The 13,300-nt window shown below is 48.6% G+C and overlaps 1 protein-coding gene across 2 annotated transcripts; it reads right to left on the reverse strand.

Annotated features, from left to right (window-relative positions):
- Positions 1 to 1,227: 1,227 nt before the first annotated feature.
- Positions 1,228 to 12,329, reverse strand: RSPH6A (radial spoke head 6 homolog A). Of its 2 annotated transcripts, XM_075608763.1 has the most exons (7): positions 12,115 to 12,327; positions 11,178 to 11,412; positions 9,273 to 9,722; positions 8,687 to 8,974; positions 8,059 to 8,203; positions 3,441 to 3,558; positions 1,228 to 1,515 (listed from the first exon to the last, which is right to left on the reverse strand). In XM_075608763.1, the coding sequence occupies exons 1-7, from the start codon at positions 12,213 to 12,215 to the stop codon at positions 1,278 to 1,280; spliced, it is 1,575 nt and encodes a 524-aa protein (XP_075464878.1). In that variant the 5' UTR covers positions 12,216 to 12,327; the 3' UTR covers positions 1,228 to 1,277. The 2 variants fall into 2 exon arrangements, with proteins under 2 accessions (XP_075464878.1, XP_075464879.1); XM_075608764.1 differs by lacking the exons at positions 1,228 to 1,515; positions 3,441 to 3,558 and adding an exon at positions 6,829 to 6,955 and having other exon boundaries at positions 12,115 to 12,329.
- Positions 12,330 to 13,300: the final 971 nt, after the last annotated feature.

Genomic DNA, 13,300 nt, shown 5'->3' on the forward strand with positions numbered 1-13,300 from the left:
TCTCCGGCGGCTTCTGGTGACGCATCACCATGGCAACGTGGCGCCAAATGATGATGAGGGGTCACATGACGTCGTGACATCAGAAGCGCCAGAGAAAAGGTAAGAGGGAGGGCATGAGCAGGGGGGGGGGGAGAGTAGGCAGGAGGGCGCAGACAAAAAAGTTTGCGCACCCCTGATTTAAAGTAAAGGGAAGCGTGAAATGGTAAGAGGACCTAGGACAGTCTCCTGGGGTACGTAACACGAAGGGTTCCTAGTTGGTCCAGCTGGAAGCAGGCAACCAGAAGAGGACCGCAGCACCGCAGCACCGCAGCACCGCAATCCTGGGGTACGTCCAGAGGAAGAATAGGTGTTACCCAAAGAGACACAGAAAGTACGGTGAGAGCAGTAAGAGGAAATCCAAGATAGAGCTCTGTTACGGATACAGAGATACAGACATGGCGCATGTGAAGGAGAAGAGGGTGGTCCACGGTATCAAAAGCTGCAGAGAGGTTGAGTAATATAAGCAGGGTGCAATGACCTTGATCTTTGGCTGCACATATTCTTCTTATTATATATACTGTTAACATAATTCGTATTATATCATTTATTCTATATAATTGTTTTTTTATATTATCATATATGTTATATATAATGTAATTATACTGTATATACAATCATTACATGTAATGTTATTACATGAATACCACTTATTATTATCATTATTAATATTTACGTAATAATCCCAGAAGAAAAGGGTAATACTGGATAATAACACCCTGACTGGAGAAGATAGAGAACGTGACCCAGCCTCTACATTTTTGTCCTGTTCAGAGCAGAATATTACAATTATAGGCTAAATGTATTTTTTTTCCAATTATTAATAACCGCCATCCCTCCTGCCCCTTTGCTCAACCAGCAAGGTTTTATTATTATGTTATTATTAATACAGCTGAACCCCGATATAACGCGATCCGTTACAACGGCAATCCGCTTATAACGCGATGCAAGCGTGGCTCCTAATTTTCGTATTTATGAATACTTTAAAACACGATTATTGGTATCTTACATACTTTATTGTACAATGCATACAACTGTACATTATTTCTAACGCGATTCACTTATAACGCGATGTGATTCTTTGGACCCCAAACACAGCGTTATAAGGGGGTTCAGCTGTATTAGTTTTATATATATATTAGAGCCCTCCCTGTTAAATCAGAGTGTCATACAAACCACCAAGATACGCAGTTATAAAAAAACAACAGTTTTATTCATCACGTTCTGCAGACGGCCATCTTTTAATCGTCGTCATCCTCCTCATCCTCATCCTCATCCTCCTCGTTCATCTCTTCCGCCTCCGCCATGGCTTCTTCCTGTGCAGCCTGCAGGGCCTGTTCCTCTTCCACTGTGGGGTCACTGGCCTCACTTATCTCGGGGCCGCTGGGGTACTCGGCCTGCGGTGCAGGTGGCCCGGTGGGGCTGTAGCCCTCTGGACAGTATTTTATGCCCCAGCCAATGTAGATGTTCTCAAACTTCCTACGTGGAGAATGGGGGTGCAAGGGGTTAATGCGGTTTAGGGGCATGAGCTTCCAGACCGTATAAAATCCTATAAGTGAGACCCACTCTGATCCTATAAGAGCTCAGTCTTCCTGGCCCTATAACAAATTCTCTAAGTAATATCAACTCACCCTAAAAGAACCCTATAAGTGAATCCCCTCTTATCCTATAAGAACACGCTAAGGAATATCTTATCTGACCCTACAAATATTCTATAAGCAAAACCCCCATGTTACCATATAAATATTCCATCCCAACCTATAAATATTCTATAAGCAAAATCCTATCTTACCCTACAAATATCCTACAAGTGATATCCCATTTTAACCAATAAATATCCTACTAGTGATATCCCACTGTACCCTATATGTGGAAATCCTATATTGTACTATAAATATCCGAAAAGCCATTTCCAATTGTAATTCTTATCTTATAAATATTCTACAAGTGATATCCCATTTCACCCAATAAATATCCTATTAGTGATATCCCATCTTATGGTGAAAACGGAAACCGAAGTTTCCTAAATCAGGGCTCAAAAGTGTGCAGACACATTCATGAAATTAATAATCAATAATAGGATGTATACAACAGAAAACTGTATATATATATATAATAACAATTCTGTAAAAATGTTGATGGTGTATTCAGGTCCACTAGCGTGAGTCAATCTCAAAAGAAGGTCACGATTGCTCATATATGCAGGGTATAAGTCTTGTAAACACACTAATGATGTCTGGGGGGCCCACATAATGGGGATTCCAGACCCCTAGTCCGCTGGTAATGTATAACCCCTAGAGCTAGACCAGTATAATGATGAGTTTAAAAGTCCATAAACTTGAAGGAATAAACAAGTATTCACAACCTTGTGGAATTCGGTGCCTGAATACAGCATGCTTTAAGCCTGAGTAAAATAAAGGAAATGGTGTCCCAAGAAGGAAGATTGAGACGGTGCACTGCATTCCAAAAGAAACCGGAAGTCGGAGGCTGGGTCGCTTGATAAAAAAAACAACTTTATTTAATTGGATCCACTGCAACATGCTGGCAAACAGGAATCTTGAGAGGAACCTCTGACGCGTTTCGCGCATGCGTGTGCTTTGTCAAAGAGTATTGTTCCTCTCAAGGTGCCGGATTATGTAGATTTGATGGGTTTGGCATAATTACATATGTTACAAAATCCACATTGTGTTCCGGGGAGGGCTTTTTTGGAGTCTTTGGGGGGCGAGCCTTCCGGTATACGGCCTCTACATAATCTGGCACCTTGAGAGTAACATTACTCTTTGACAAAGCACACACATGCACGAAACGCGTCAGAGGTTCCTCTCAAGATTCTTGTTTGCCGGCATGTTGCAGTGGATCCAATAAAGTAAAGTTTTTTTTATCAAGCGACCCAGCCTCCGTCTTCCGGTTTCTTTTGGAATGCAGTGCACCGTCTCAATCTTCCTTTAAGCTTTATGTGTAGTTAGTCTCCTAAGAGGAGTAGGAGTTTATTTTATGATTTTGTTTTGACTTAAAGGGACGGTGGGCCTGTTAGTATATTATTTATCCCTGTAAATAAACCCCATATAGAGAAATACTATGTTTCCTGCCTTAATCTGGGACTAAAAGATGCTACAACGTGGTGTGGGCAGCACTATATATATATATATATATATATATATATATATATATATATATATATATATATATATATATATAATATTATATTATAAGAGATATTCTATTTCACCCTATAAATATCCTTTATGACAGGACCAGGCTCGGCTTGTGATTGACAGCTGTCTCAGGCAATCAGAGCATCTTGTAGCATTCCTTTCCAACTAGAGGGGGGATGAGTGTGGCTGGCCACAAATGGAGGAGCATCCTGATTGACGAGTGAGAGAACGGGGCAGGATCTCACTTACTTGGCGCTGGATAAGGCGTAGGATCCAGGCCACAGATTAGAGCGCATGACTGCGACAGCGTGCTGAGGGATGAGGAGGGACGAGAGCTTGGCTGTCCACGGGGGGGTCTGGTTAATCTCTGCAGGGAGGTAGGGAGGAGGGGGAGAAATGGACCGTCACCTCTGGGTCCTAGTGACTCCACTCCTAACAGCGGGCGTGAATTAATGGGAATTTGGGGAAATGTTGCCAAATTTTTATAGACGATTGACACATGAAATTTCATGGAATTGTAATATTTGCAATTTTAATTGGATTTAGCAACAAATTGTTATTTTTTTAGTTCTGTATTAAACATGTTATAACTGGAAATAAAGGTACAAAAAAGGGTAAGGGGATAAAACCAGAGAGGCACAAAGCAGGTTCCCAGATTTAGCAGACGTCGGAGAATGACATGAAAGGACATGTACATTATATTTGTAAAAAATTATTATTATCGTTTATTGGTGAAGCACCAACATATTCCGCAGCGTGGTACAATGGGGTACAGAGTTATGTATATTCCAAAAACAAACAGTTACATACAGGTGAGGACAAACATGCACAAACAGACACAAAGAGGTAATGAGGGCCCTGCTGGGGAGAGCTTACACTCAAACGAAGTATGTGTCGAACGTCTCATCAATTAGCAGAACATCACTAGTTGTCAAAAAGTCAAGAGGATAAAGTATAGAGATATAATATAACAGAGTATCAGCGACCGCAGAAAGTCTCACGCGTACACAGTTTAGCGGAGAGACAAAGACCGTCTCCATATTTGAAAGAGCTTCTCCATCGAGCATACCAACCATTGGAAGTATAGATGGCGGATCGGACTGAGACCAGTGCTCGGCTGTGACACGTCTGGTGGAGACAGGGGCTTGGGGATGGGAGAGCATTTGCTGATTTGTTTAAATCTGTGTGACTCATTTAAATGTACTTTACATATCTCATTAGCATATATCCCAAGAGCAGTGTCAGATTTCCCATTAGGCCCGGGCCTAGGCAAACATTTCCGCCCTCATATAATTTTGCCGCACACTCTCGGGCCTATCGGACATAATGGGAAGGTACCTGCCTGTGTCAGCCGCCTCTTTGCCACCCTCCTGCTCCTTTGGCATACCAACGTCAAATGACGCCGCGGACATCGCGAACGTGGCGTAACACGGCATCTCGTTGCCATGGCAACATGACGTCGCGTCGTCAAATTTCCCTCCCCATCCCCCACCCCCTGGTGAGGCAACTCCACTTCAAAACAGAGCGCGGATTGGCTGTTTAACCGTGCGGTTTGTTACTTTTTATAGACACGCTGTAAACGATGCAATTTATAATATAAAATACTACTAGTTGTCACATGTTATTCCGGGACTTCATGACCGTGTCAAACCGTGCGGTTTTACAAGGACAAACTCACAGCTACTAGGATATCCTCTCCTATATCCAAGCTCTAGATCAGCGGTGCGCAAAGTGGGGGGCGTGACCCCCAGGGGGGGCGGGAGATTGTGCTGGGGGGGCGCGGGCAGTTGCTGAGGCCCCGCGCTCTTCCCCCAGGCATTTAAATTAAATGCCGGGGGATCGCGTGAGGCCCCTGCAACTGTTTACTTACCGGGATTCAGCCGTCTGTGTTGCGTCACCATGGCAACGCGGCGTCAATAGACGCCGCGGCACCATGTGACCTGACGTCACACGCCCACGCAGCGTCATCTGACGCGGCTGAAGGAAGGCAGGGGGGCGCGAGAGCCGGGGCAGAGACAGGGGGGCGCAGCACAAAAAGTTTGCGCTCCCCTGCTCTAGATTGTGGGGGACAAATACCAACCTATAGGAAGTGTATATTACAGAATAACAGATTCAATGATTATTGTGACCATGCAGGAGAACATAGATACAAAGTATCGGCACCAGCGAGTGGAGCTGACCACAGGGAATTACTACAAAACACATTAATATCATGGCAAAAAGACTTTGCAGAAATACAAGATATAGACGAACTCCTAGATGGTGCATCAAGGATATATAAACTAACGCCAGCAGAGACATTGAGAGAAGCCCAATGTAAAATAACACACAGGGCATAGGTTGCATTCAACAAAGCCCCCCATCCATTAGCGGGAGCTATCAACCTATGCCCCAAGTGCCAAACAGCGTGGGCAGACCTCAAACATAACTCTGCTTCAGCACAGATGGCTCAATCAGTCCCTGCTTCAGCACAGGTGGCTCAGTCAGAGGCTCAGTCTTCGACGAGGGCAGACCTCAAAACATTGCTTGTGGTCATACAGCTTCATCAAGAAAATCAGGGATGAAATTATAACAAAAACACTGAAAGTCACATAAGAACCCAATGGTGTTGATATTTGCCAACATAGAATCATGGCTCCCTGAGGAAGGTAACCCAAGCAAAGCAGTAAGAGCTCCTGAAACGGTGCTGCTAGCAGCCAGAAAAGGAATCATGCTGCAGTGGATATCTCCAACATTAGACATAGTAAAAGCATATTCATCCAATCTGGTGAGCGTGGATAAGAGAGAGGCGGGCCGCCAAGGGGAGCTTACGGACAACATTTTTTTTTTCTTCCAGAAATGGGGATAGAAAAATGACTTGCAGGTACGACAAGGTGTTTAATCAGACAGTAACTTCAAGATCCCCTCTCCTCCCCCCCCCCCCCCCACACACACATCAGGTTTTCAGGATATCCCAGCTTCAGCATGGATGGCCCAATCTCTGCTTCAGCACAGGTGGCTCCATCAGAGGCTCAGCCTTTTGATTGAGCCACCTGTGCTGAAGCTGGGATATCCTAAAAACCTGACCTGTGGGGGGGGGGGGGATTTGAGGACTGGAGTTGAGCACCCCTGCCCTTAGGAGACTAAAACCTAGAAAGCGAAATATCTAACCTTAATCAACAAGGAAAAAGGAAAGAAAGGTGGACATTGTAGTTAGGGTGGGGGGGGAAACATGATAACGTGTCCCGTTTACACTGATCCAGGTTACAACCAATATAAAACAGACAGTAGGTCATCAGGGCACAAACTGAGCGTGAGAGGCTCAGTTTGATTATAATCTCTCCAACTGCCCTTTTATATACTTAAAAAGTGTGAGTGGATACCTATATGATTATAGGGTTTTCTATATTTTTAATAAACTGTGTTACCTAGATCTGTTTCTTATTATCTCTATTCCCCCGTGGTGTTCACTTGGAATTGAGAACAAGTCCATCTCAGACAGAACAGACCTCGGATGCTGCAGCAAAAAGACAAGCGTGAAAAAAGAAATATCCCGTCCCAATCTAGCAGATAACAGGACAGCGTTCCAGATCCAATTGATTTGGATAAAGGCTCTTTTATACCACATAATTGTGAGTGTATCTCTCACCATTTATATGTGCCGCCTAATCAGACATACTACTATGTCTGTTCTCCCCTTCCCCCTTCTCATTTTCTGCGCCTAGGTCATTGTTCCACATTTCTACTTCTCTGCATTTGTAGGGTCATGGACCTAATTGGCTGCACTAATTAGGGAAAGGTTAGACATGGTTACCACCTCCCATATATATATTGTGTTTATGGTACTTATTGTATTTTGGCACAGTGGTTATATTCACATTAATTGACATTTTTTCATTGTAGCGCTTTAAGCTCTTTTTTCACTATATATATATATATTGTGACATAGTCCAAAGATGTTAGGCAGCTTTCTGCCCCGTTTTAGGTCAGAAAGTGCAGGAATAGTTAAAAATGATCCATTCCACAGCTTCACATTAACTCAGGCTGGTGGATGGAAAATCCAGACCACAGATTACAATGGGTCTAGTTCTCCCTCACCTGCTCTTCTAATCACTTGCACAGGTATTTAGAACAGAGAGGTTTGCATTTCAGTCTCTCTCCTTAGAGCCTGGAGGCTGGGGGTATCGCTGCTCCCCTGTATCCAGTTTCGGGGTGGACGGCCCCTCCAAGTATCACAGTACCAGAGGATTTGCCTGGACACTTGGGACTGAGTTCCCACCACAAACAGATAAGACAAAACAAATGTTTATTGCTGTTGCTAAAAGACTATGCTGTATCTAGTGACCCTAAATGAGAGGGCATTGTTTTAAGCTGGGGAACCAGGTTAGTTGGCCCAGTTGCAGTTAGAGGCTGATTCTGATGTGTAGTTAGATCCCTGAAAGGGATAGGATTTCTTTATATGATTTGGTTTTTATTTCTTAAAAGTGACACTGTGTGAAATGCTATAACACTGATATGAGTAAACCGCTGAATGAAAATATCTGAGTGCCTCTAACCTACACATGTTAAAGCCGCAGTCCCTTACTGGGATGAAAATAAAGCAGGCAGAAGCCTGAGTTAAGCAATATAATACTTTGCATGATCCTGTTTGTTGTATAATTAACCCTAGAAGACTGTGTCGGGAAGAACCCAGACAGACGTCAGCACTACAAAAGAGGGGCGTTTGTCACAATATAGATATATATATTGCCCAACATTTTGAAATGATGCAGAATTTAATCTTGGATAAAGGATAAAAATTGAAAGAATAAATATGTGAACTGTTCTTTCTTTAACGTGGGAGGGGGGGGAGGGGCAGTGAGAGCACAGGAATAGCAGAGGAACGTACCTGCATCCTCAGACAGAGGAGTGAGCAGAGGGGGTCCTATTTCCGCCTCTGCTTCCTCTGCTTCCTCCTTTTCTTCCTCCTCTGCTTCCTCTTCCGTCATGTCATCTTCTGACTTCAGGGAAGGGTTATACCAGACACAGCGTCCCTAAGTGCCACAGAGGAGACATGTAAATCTATTCCTCCCACTACAGGGTGACACTGACAGAGGGGACCTGGGAGTCTGTCCCTCCCCCCGCAGGGTGACACTGACAGAGGGGACCTGGGAGTCTGTCCCACCCCCCAGCAGGGTGACACTGACCAAGGGGACCTGGGAGTCTGTCCCACCCCCCAGCAGGGTGACACTGACAGAGGGGACCTGGGAGTCTGTCCCACCCCCCAGCAGGGTGACACTGACAGAGGGGACCTGGGAGTCTGTCCCACCCCCCAGCAGGGTGACACTGACAGAGGGGACCTGGGAGTCTGTCCCAGCCCCCAGCAGGGTGACAGACAGAGGGGACCTGGGCGTCTGTCCCAGCCCCCAGCAGGGTGACTGACAGAGGGGACCTGGGAGTCTGTTCCTTTTCCCATAAGGTGACACTGTCAGAGGGGAACTGGGAGTCCTTTCCCCAGCAGGGTGACAGTCAATCACCTGTGGCAGTATGTGCTGTGCATGATGCACCCAGTTAGACAGACTCTCCACCAGTTCAGATGGGGGTATGCCATCAAAGTCTGGGTTTTCCTCGTACGTGTCCCTTGCTGCCCCCTCATCGTCTTCTTCACCCTCCTCCTCCCCAAACTGGTAGTAGCCCAGGGGGCTAATGTGGGTCCCGGCTGAGATGCGAGCAATCTGGGCACGCAGGAGGTTGATTTCACTCCCAGGGAACGGGGGGTAGGTGACAACAGGGGCATCAAGGCGGCCAGTGAAGAGACGTCTGATCTGGAGATGAAGAGGGAGAGAGAGAGGGAGGGGAGAGTATGAGAGAGAGGACGGAGGAGTGAGAGATGGGAGGGAGGGAGAAGGAGAGAAAAGTGGGAGAGAAAAAAGACAGGGAAGGTGAGAGTGTGAGCCTGAAAGAGTGTGAGAGTTGAAAAGCCAGATTCGGATGGATACCCAGATAAAAGACAGATAGATACATAGATGATAGATGGATAGATACATAGATGATAGATGGATAGATACATAGATGATAGATGGCTATAGATACACAGAGATAAATACACAGATATATAGATACCTTCCGGGCTGCGCTGATCTGTGGAGGGGTTACAGAGGGCAGTCTGATCCAATCTGCCCCCGGCTCAGTGCACACATAGTAGACAAACTTATTTGCCCCGGTCCAATTTTCCTCCCTGGGTATCAGGGGTGGGGGTCGAAACAAAGACTTGGGTGGCAGATCTTCCGGCTCCTCCCCCTCCTCGTCCTCCTCCTCTGGAGTGCTCCCTTCCTCCTCTACCCCCTCCTCTTCATCCTCGTCCTCTCGTTCCCGAAACTCTACCTCAGCCACAAGGTAACTGCCCTCCGTGCCCAGGATTTTGCCCCAGAGGCGGCAGTGTTGGAGGGGACGTGTGTCTGTCAGGCGTTTGAGTGCAAGGGAAATTCGGACGGTCTCATCTCGCCCTAAACTCACCCCACCCTGCCCCAGTAAGTGGAAGAGGTCCAGGATGTTAGGGAGGGGGGAGTCTGTCTGAGAGGATGGGAGAAGAGAGAGGGAGAGAAGGGAGAGAAGGAGGAGGGAGAGAAGGGGCAGGGAGAGAGGGAAGAGGGAGAGAAGGGGCAGGGAGAGAGAGAAGAGGGAGAGAGAGAAGAGGGAGAGAAGGGGCAGGGAGAGAGAGAAGAGGGAGAAGGGGGAGGGAGAGAGAGAAGAGGGAGAGAAGGGGGAGGGGGAGAGAGAAGAGGGAGGGAGAAAATAAGGCGAGAAGGGGAGGGATGGAGAAGAGGAAAAGTAGGGGAACGGAGATAGAGGGAGGGAGAGAGAGAAGGGGGAGGGAGAGAAGGGTGGGAGAGAAGGAAGGGGAGGGAGAGAATGAAGGGGAGGGAGAAAAGGGAGGGGGAGGGGGAGAGAAGGGAGGGTGAGGAGGAGAGAAGGGAGGGTGAGAGGGAGAGAAGGGAGGGTGAGAGGGAGAGAAGGGAGGGTGAGGGGGAGAGAAGGGAGGGTGAGGGGGAGAGAAGGGAGGGTGAGGGGGAGAGAAGGGAGGGTGAGGGGGAGAGAAGGGAGGGTGAGGGGGAGAGAAGGGAGGGGGAGGGGGAGAGAAGGGAGGGTGAGGGGGAGAGAAGGGAGGGTGAGGGGGAGAGAAGGGAGGGTGAAGGGGAGAGAAGGGAGGGTGAGGGGGAGAGAAGGGAGGGTGAGGGGGAGAGAAGGGAGGGGGAGAGAAGGGAGGGGGAGAGAAGGGAGGGTGAGGGGGAGAGAAGGGAGGGTGAGGGGGAGAGAAGGAAGGGTGAGGGGGAGAGAAGGGAGGGTGAGGGGGAGAGAAGGGTGGGGGGAGAGAAGGGTGGGGGGGAGAGAAGGGTGGAGTGGGGGGGAGAGAAGGGTGGAGTGGGGGGGAGAGAAGGGTGGAGTGGGGAGGAGAGAAGGGTGGAGTGGGGGGGAGAGAAGGGTGGAGTGGGGGGGAGAGAAGGGTGGAGTGGGGGGGAGAGAAGGGTGGAGTGGGGGGGAGAGAAGGGTGGAGTGGGGGGGAGAGAAGGGTGGGGTGGAAGGAGAGAAGGTTGGGATGGGGGGAGAGAAGGGTGGGGTAGTATGGGGGAAAGAAGGACGGGGGGAGGGGAGAGAGGGAAAGGGGGGAAGAGAGAGGGAAAGAAGGATGGGGGAGGGGAGACAGGGAAAGGGGGGAAGAGAGAGGGAAAGGGGGAAGAGAGAGGGAAAGGGGGAAGAGAGAGGGAAAGGGGAAGAGAGAGGGAAAGGGGGGAAGAGAGAGGGACAGGAGGGAAGAGAGAGGGGAAGGGGGAAGAGAGAGGGGAAGGGGGGGAAGAGAGAGGGGAAGGGGGGAAGAGAGAGGGAAAGGGGGGAAGAGAGAGGGGAAAGGGGGAGAGGGAAAGTGGGGGAGAGAGACATACTTAAGTTAGCCCAGAATAGTGTGTCACACATCCCATTCCCATGCAGACCTTCTTGACCCTCGCAGAGCATCTCACTTCCCCCTCTCACCATTTCCACGTCGCCCTCAATGTCTGGCCCCTCTCCTGCTTCACGGGTAAAGAGCGTCCGCTGGTTCTCTGCCTTAGTGTAGCTTTCTGGAACCTCACTCTGTGTGTGGAGCGGGTCAGATCCCCGGCCGAGCCTGGCCCAGCGCAGCTCTGCGCTCAGCTCCGCCAGGCTCTCCACTGCATCTGGGGGGCGCTCCGATAGGATGCGCGCAAGTAGGGCGGACAGGTGATCATACCTGTGAAGAAATACCAGGAAGGGGGGGGGGGGGGCGGGGGGGAGCAAATAGCCTAATAATAGCCTGATCATAAAAATTACTTGGATCTGTCCCTCTTGACCTCAGATCTGCACCCTGTGACCTCAGTTGTGCCCCTTCAGACCTGCCCCTTCTGACCAGATCGCCCCAACATACCTCAGATCTGTCCTCTGCAACCCCATAATTGATCCCAAGTGATCTCAAATCTGCCCGCGACCCTAGATATGACACTCTCTATCCCAAGATCTATTTCCTCAGATCTGCCCCCTAATACCCCAGATGTCCCAGCGCCTCTAGATTTGTTTCTCTAATCTACCCCTAGATCTGACCCCTCAAAGCTCAGACCTGCCTCCTCTGACCCAAAATCTGCCCCCTCAGACTCCGGAATTGCCCATCTCTGACCTGCCCTTCTGACTTCCGATCTGCCCCTTCAGACTCCGGAATTGCCCACCTCTAACCTCGGATCTGCCCCTCTAACCTCGGATCGGCATCCTCTGACCCCTCAGACTCCGAAATTGCCCACCTCTAACTTCGGACCTGCCTCCTCTGACCTCCGATCTGCCCCCTCAGACTCCGGAATTGCCCACCTCTAACTTCGGACCTGCCTCCTCTGACCTCCGATCTGCCCCCTCAGACTCCGGAATTGCCCACCTGTAACCTCGGACACCCTCTCCCCGCACTCACAGGCTGACTCCGGATTTGCCTCCCTGCAGTAAGAACGCTTTAGCATTGCGGATCTGCATCTCTCGCGGCTCCAGAGACAAGGCACCAGCATTTTCAGACATCTCGTACTGTCTCTTTAGACACCCTGTTAGATTGGCTCCGTCCTTTCCTCAGTATCAGTCTGGCAAAGTCAATCTCTCTCTCGGCTGTCTCTTCAGTTGCCTTGGTAACGTAACGGTAACGCCGCGTAACCTTGGAGACGCGCTCAAACAACGCGATCCGACTGCATGCCGGGACCTGTAGTTCCGGCAGCAAAATCCCGGGTGACGTCGATGCCTGTTCTGCCTCTCACATACAGTGCATAATAATAAATGTGTAAATACTATACCTATCAATATATGTTAACGTGTGTGTGTGTATATGATCTCGATCTCGATCTCTCGATCTCTCTCGATCTCTCTCGATCTCTCTCGATCTCTCTCTCGATCTCTCTCTCGATCTCTCTCTCTCTCTCTCTCGATCTCTCTCTCTCTCTCTCTCTCTCATATATATATATATATATATATATATATATATATATATATATATATATATATATATATATATATATATATATATATATATATATATATATATATATATATATATATATATATATATTTGATTAATACTTTAACATGAGGATGGAGTAAGGCAGGGGGGCGCAAACTTTTTTCCCTGCGCCCCCCTGACGGCTGTCCCCTCGCTCCCGCGCCCCCCCCAACCCCAACTTACCCGCGCTCCGGCGTAATGACGTCACGTTGCCATAGCAACGTGACGTCACATGACCTCGCAGCGTCATTTTGACGCCGCGTTGCCATGGCGACGCCGGGAGGAAGCCGCCGGAGCCACGGGTAAGTATGGTTTACAGAGGCCCTGCAGCTCCCCCGGCACTTAATTTAAGTGCCTTCGGGAAGCGCGCGGGGCCTCTGTAAACCCCGCGCCCCCCGTCGGCAGTCTCGCGCCCCCCCTGGGGGTCGCGCCCCACAGATTGCGCACCGCTGGAGTAAGGGACAGTTTAGCAGATAGGGAGGCGCCATATCAAATGCAGGTAATACTACAAGCATGAACCTAAAAGGGGAAATAGAAATGATCGATGCCGCTGCCTCTCGGAAACCAGGGACTCGCCAGGTAAAAATAAAACTGAAGTTTATACTAATCACATTAA

The sequence above is a fragment of the Ascaphus truei genome, chromosome 7, assembly GCF_040206685.1.
Source record: "Ascaphus truei isolate aAscTru1 chromosome 7, aAscTru1.hap1, whole genome shotgun sequence".
Taxonomy (NCBI): domain Eukaryota; kingdom Metazoa; phylum Chordata; class Amphibia; order Anura; family Ascaphidae; genus Ascaphus; species Ascaphus truei.

What these genes read in the sequence shown, in the direction of transcription:
- RSPH6A (XM_075608763.1), bottom strand. Translation starts at nt 12,215, where the DNA reads ATGTCTGAAAATGCTGGTGCCTTGTCTCTGGAGCCGCGAGAGATGCAG. An exon ending in TCCTCTGTCTGAGGATGCAG is followed by an intron (nt 3,559 to 8,058) that starts GTACGTTCCTCT and finishes ACCTCCCTGCAG; the next exon opens with AGATTAACCAGACCCCCCCG. An exon ending in TACGCCTTATCCAGCGCCAA is followed by an intron (nt 1,516 to 3,440) that starts GTAAGTGAGATC and finishes TTCTCCACGTAG; the next exon opens with GAAGTTTGAGAACATCTACA.